Source organism: Ailuropoda melanoleuca, unplaced genomic scaffold (genome assembly GCF_002007445.2).
Source record: "Ailuropoda melanoleuca isolate Jingjing unplaced genomic scaffold, ASM200744v2 unplaced-scaffold74483, whole genome shotgun sequence".
Classification (NCBI taxonomy): Eukaryota; Metazoa; Chordata; class Mammalia; order Carnivora; family Ursidae; genus Ailuropoda; species Ailuropoda melanoleuca.
The window spans coordinates 1-5,304 of NW_023249929.1; the positions used below are offsets into that span (position 1 = coordinate 1).

Here is a 5,304-nt window from a genome sequence, read left to right on the forward strand (position 1 = left end):
CAGTGTTCTGTAAGTACCAGATTAAGTTGGTTGATAGGATTGTTCAAGTCTGTGTCCTTACTGATTTTTTTCCTACTTCTCTATCAGTTACTGAGAGAAGGGTGTTGGAGTCTCCGAACGTAATTGTGTGTTTGTCTATTTCTTGTTGCATTTCTGTTGGTTTTTGCTTTGTGTATTTTGAAGCCTTGTTACTAGGTTCAAAAATATTTAGAATGATGTCGTTTAGCTGAAGTGATTCTGGTGTCATTATGATCTCACCCTCTTTGTCACAGGAATAGTCTTTGATCTGAAGTGTATTCGCCCGAGACTTTCTTCCGCTGGCATCAGCATGGTACCTTAGTGCCCTAGTTCTGACTTTCTGTTAAGGTGGGTTACTCCAGGCGGGATGGCTGAGTCCTGATTGTCCCTTTGTTTCTCAGCGCTCAGTGTCTTTGTGACGAGGCTCAAGGGGCTCCTGAAGGCCCTGTGCAGACTTCCTGTCTGGGTGCAGACTTCCCGTGGTCTGGGTAGCTTCAGTGTCTGCCTCACAGCCGTGCTGTGTGTACCTGGATTTTCTGCCACTCGAGACCTGAGGAGTGGGGTGTGGGGGACGGAGCTGTGGGTGCAGCCTCCCTGGGCTCAGACTTCCACCCGTGGCTTCATGAACCGTCTCGGGGAGCCTTTCTCTGTTTCTCTGGGGATCGGCGTGATTGATTCCCCTGGGGTGTTAGGTTATCTTGGGTTTCATACATTTTCCTCCTTCTGGACATGGCTGGGGGCCTTGAGCTCACCCCCAAGGGTCAGCGGGGTTGTCACCTCCCTCCAGAGCTGGAGTGTGATGGAGGCCTGTGTACCTCCTCTGGCATCTCTCCTGGTGGCTTGTCCGCATTCTCTCTTGGTGGATACTTGGCCAAGTTGTACCTGAGGGGGAATTTGGTGGCTCCTCCTGTCTCAGGTGGGAAGAGTGGTCAGGAGGGCAACGTCTGCACCACCTCCTGAATAGTCCACCCTGCGTCTCTGCTCACCTGGCTCTTGGGGAGGTGCGGGGCGAAGCTGTAGGCGGCATCACTCTGAACTGGAAGGATTCCAGAAACTGCCATTTCATTCTTTCACTGTTGTATTTTTATCTATTGGCATATTTAGGTCTTTCGATTTTTGTGTTTTTTCTCTTTGTTGCTCATATTTTTAGGTGTGGTGTGGTGGGGTCAAAGGGGTTAGCTCAGTCTCTGATCTTCCTTCTTAAACCAGAGGTCAGCACAGCTCAAATTACAAGCAATGATTCCTAATGTGTATTTCTTCTANATTTTCTGCCACTCGAGACCTGAGGAGTGGGGTGTGGGGGACGGAGCTGTGGGTGCAGCCTCCCTGGGCTCAGACTTCCACCCGTGGCTTCATGAACCGTCTCGGGGAGCCTTTCTCTGTTTCTCTGGGGATCGGCGTGATTGATTCCCCTGGGGTGTTAGGTTATCTTGGGTTTCATACATTTTCCTCCTTCTGGACATGGCTGGGGGCCTTGAGCTCACCCCCAAGGGTCAGCGGGGTTGTCACCTCCCTCCAGAGCTGGAGTGTGATGGAGGCCTGTGTACCTCCTCTGGCATCTCTCCTGGTGGCTTGTCCGCATTCTCTCTTGGTGGATACTTGGCCAAGTTGTACCTGAGGGGGAATTTGGTGGCTCCTCCTGTCTCAGGTGGGAAGAGTGGTCAGGAGGGCAACGTCTGCACCACCTCCTGAATAGTCCACCCTGCGTCTCTGCTCACCTGGCTCTTGGGGAGGTGCAGGGCGAAGCTGTAGGCGGCATCACAGTGAACTGGAAGGATTCCAGAAACTGCCATTTCATTCTTTCACTGTTGTATTTTTATCTATTGGCATATTTAGGTCTTTCGATTTTTGTGTTTTTTCTCTTTGTTGCTCATATTTTTAGGTGTGGTGTGGTGGGGTCAAAGGGGTTAGCTCAGTTTCTCATCTTCCTTCTTAAACCAGAGGTCAGCACAGCTCAAATTACAAGCAATGATTCCTAATGTGTATTTCTTCTAGAAACTTCACTTGGAAATGTTGGCAGACCAGCCACGAACAACTAAATACCACAATGTTATCCTGCAGAATAAAGAATCCCTGAAAGATAAAGTGATTCTGGACGTGGGCTGTGGCACTGGGATTATCAGCCTCTTCTGTGCACATTATGCACAGCCCAAAGCCGTGAGTAAGAAACAGCTGTCCCTTAGCAGCTTGCGAGCTGAGTCTTGGTGAAGTGTCGTCCGAATGCAAAGGCATCATTTTGGTGAAACGGGCAATGTGTTCTTGCAGGCTGAGCCTGTGAGGGGTCGTGACCTCGGCTTAATGAGTCACAAACAGCACAGAGTAGAATAAAACAGAATAGAAAATATCTGAGTGAGTTGCGTGTGGTGGGATATTTTGTAAAATGTTTATTTCGGTTAAATAGAGAAACACGTGTGTCCATGTGTTGGGGCTGGGCCACTTGTGTGGATGACTGTCCAAGTGTTATCCCTGCACCAAGCAGGGACCACCAGGGACAGGACAGACCACTGTCCATGACACATGTTGGGGTCCTTCATCCTCTTACCTTTAAAGCATGTGTGGGGCCTCCAGAGTTGAAGCCTCACGATGGCCCCTGACACAGGTGGATGAAACTCCCAGTTCACAAGGGAAACTGCGGGACAGTGGTCACTGGAGTTCAGACACTGTCAGAGCCAAGACATAGCACTCAGGACCTTCCTCTGACAGCCTGGGCTAGAAATTGTCTTAGCCACTGGGACCCTTAAAGTCTGATTATTCTCAGGCTAGTACGGGGTACGTGGCTGTGCGTATGGAAGCCAGGCCACTGGGTCTGACCAAGGAGGGCCTCTGCGATGGGTGCCCAGTTGTGCCTGCAGAGGCTTCTTTCCCCCGGCAGCCCACTGGCTGTTTTAGGCAGAAGGTGGGGTGAAGATTGGAAGTAGCTCCCCTGTCAAGGCTCCGTCTGTTGGAGGTCACACAGCGTGGCCCAGCTGCCGGCCCTGCTGTCCAGCATTCTCCCTTCCTTCTGTCGCTCTTTTCTCTGAGGCTAGTTCTGACTTGGCTGGAGCCACAGGCCCAGGGAGAGCGGATGACACGCTGCTTGTGGGTGGGACACGCACTGATGGTCCTTCTGTGACGTGCAGGTGTATGCGGTGGAGGCCAGTGAGATGGCCCAGCACACAGGGCAGCTGGTCATGCAGAATGGCTTTGCCGACATCATCACTGTGTTCCAGCAGAAGGTGGAGGACGTGGTGCTGCCCGAGAAGGTGGATGTGTTGGTGTCCGAGTGGATGGGGACCTGCCTGCTGGTAAGGGGCACGAGGACGTGCGGGATGGCCATGGATTACACCAAGGAAGTGCAGATTCCAAGGGGGGGGCGGGGTGTGGACTGGTTCCACAGGGCTGTTGTGAGCAGAACATCTCGGGGAGGGCTGTGGCTGTCGTCCTAAGTGACACCACCTGGTGCTTCTCCTGGCGCTGACTTCTGTTTAGTGCAGGACAGCCGTGAGGCCGTAACGTCCTGCCACCTGTGACGGCATGGATGGACCTTGAAGGCATTATGCTAAGTGAAGTCAGACTGAGAGAGACATATTGTATGATCTCACTTAACATGTGGAATCTAAAAACAGCAACATAAAACTCACCCACCAAGCTCCTAGAAAAAGAGATCAAATTTGTGGTTAGCAGGGGGAGGGTGGGTGNTTGGTTAGCAGGGGGAGGGTAGGTGTGGGGAGAGAGAACGGGAGGGCTACGGTCAAAAGGTCAGACTTCCAGGTACAAGACAGGTGAGCACTGGGGCATCACGTGCAGCAGGTGACTACAGCTAACACTGCCATGTGATGTACAGGACAGTCGTCACCAGAGTACTCTCGACCCTTGAGTAACGTGGGTTTGAACCGTGTGAGCCCTCTTAGACATGGGATTTTTTTGATAAATATAGGACAGTACTGTAAGTGTATTTTCTTTATGATTTCAACATTTTCTTTTCTTTAGCTTTCGTTATTGTAAGAACACAGTACGCAATCCAGATAGCATAAAACACATGTGGATTGACTGTTTATGTTCTTATTAAGGCTTCAGGTCACAGTAGACTGTTAGTAATCAAGTATTCGGGGAGTCAGAGGTGATATGTGGATTTTTGACTGCATGGAGTGTCAGTGCTCTGATCCCTGCTTGTTCAAAGATCAGCTGTAGATCTAAGAGTTTTTATCACAAGCTGAAGTTTTTTTTTTATCTTTTTAGTGTGTCAGTATGAGGTGATAGATATCAACTAACCCTGCTGTGTTAATCATTTCACAAAATACATAAACCAAATCACCAAGCTGTATGCCTCAAACTTGTAGTAATCCTAGAGGAAAACCATAGGTTGGTGGTATTTTTAAAAAGAGCACAACAAAGCATGTACAATATGAGTTCAGTTTTGTTTTTAAAAATCCTACGTAGTGGGGTCACTGGGTGGTGCAGTCGTTAAGTGTCCGACTCTTGGTTTTGGCTCAGGTTATGACCTCAGGGTCGTGAAACTGAGCTCTGCATGCGGCTCCGTGCTAAGCTCGGAGTCTGCTTACGACTCTCTCTGCCTCTGCCCCTCCTCACTGCGTACACATGCTCTCTCTCTCTCAAATTAAATTAAAAAATCATACATAGCAGTGACCTCGCTTCAGTTCAGGTTCGATGCAGTGAGCACACCCCAGCCTGTCTCTCCCAGTTGGTGCAGCGGTAGGTCCAAGACCGGGTGCAGGGAGACGCTGTGTGAGGACTGAGAAGCGTACGGTAGCAAGTGGGCTGGGAAGGAAGACCAGAATTGGACGTACACTGACCTGGTCTTGAGCTCGCTGTTATCCCTCCTTCTGGCTCTCTCTCCATACGTAGCTTCAGAAATTTAGATGAGAAAGCTGCAAACTTCCCAGCTAACCCACAGTGAAGTAGATAACCTGAATAATGAAGTCACTGGTGAATATACTGAACTTACAGTTGAAAACCTTCTGAAGAGAAACCCGTAAGCCTAAGTTATTTCACTGGTGAAATGTACACACGGGCGCCTGCGTGACTCAGGGTGACGCGTCTGCCTGCGGCTCAGGTCATGATCCCAGGGTCCTGGGATCGAGTCCCGCATCGGGCTCCCTGCTCAGCGGGGAGCCTGCTTCTCCCTCTCCCCCCCCCCTTGTGCTCTCTTGCACTCTCTGCCAAATAAATCTTTTTTTTTAATCCTATTTTTATTTATTTATTTATTTTTTATTTTTTATTATATTATGTTAGTCACCATACAGTATATCCCTGGATTCCGATGCAAAGTTCGATGCTTCATTAGTT

The 5,304-nt window shown here is 49.7% G+C and overlaps 1 protein-coding gene across 2 annotated transcripts; it reads left to right on the top strand.

The window, feature by feature from the left end:
- The first annotated feature begins 1,929 nt into the window (after window positions 1-1,929).
- LOC117800683 (protein arginine N-methyltransferase 2-like) lies at window positions 1,930-5,160 on the top strand. Of its 2 annotated transcripts, XM_034653236.1 has the most exons (3): window positions 1,955-2,175; window positions 3,138-3,302; window positions 4,864-5,160. In XM_034653236.1, the coding sequence occupies exons 1-3, from the start codon at window positions 2,029-2,031 to the stop codon at window positions 4,879-4,881; spliced, it is 330 nt and encodes a 109-aa protein (XP_034509127.1). In that variant the 5' UTR covers window positions 1,955-2,028; the 3' UTR covers window positions 4,882-5,160. The 2 variants fall into 2 exon arrangements, with proteins under 2 accessions (XP_034509126.1, XP_034509127.1); XM_034653235.1 differs by lacking the exon at window positions 4,864-5,160 and having other exon boundaries at window positions 1,930-2,175; window positions 3,138-3,665.
- Window positions 5,161-5,304: the final 144 nt, after the last annotated feature.

What these genes read in the sequence shown, in the direction of transcription:
- LOC117800683 (XM_034653235.1), top strand. Translation starts at nt 2,029, where the DNA reads ATGTTGGCAGACCAGCCACGAACAACTAAATACCACAATGTTATCCTG. An exon ending in ATTATGCACAGCCCAAAGCC is followed by an intron (nt 2,176 to 3,137) that starts GTGAGTAAGAAA and finishes TGTGACGTGCAG; the next exon opens with GTGTATGCGGTGGAGGCCAG.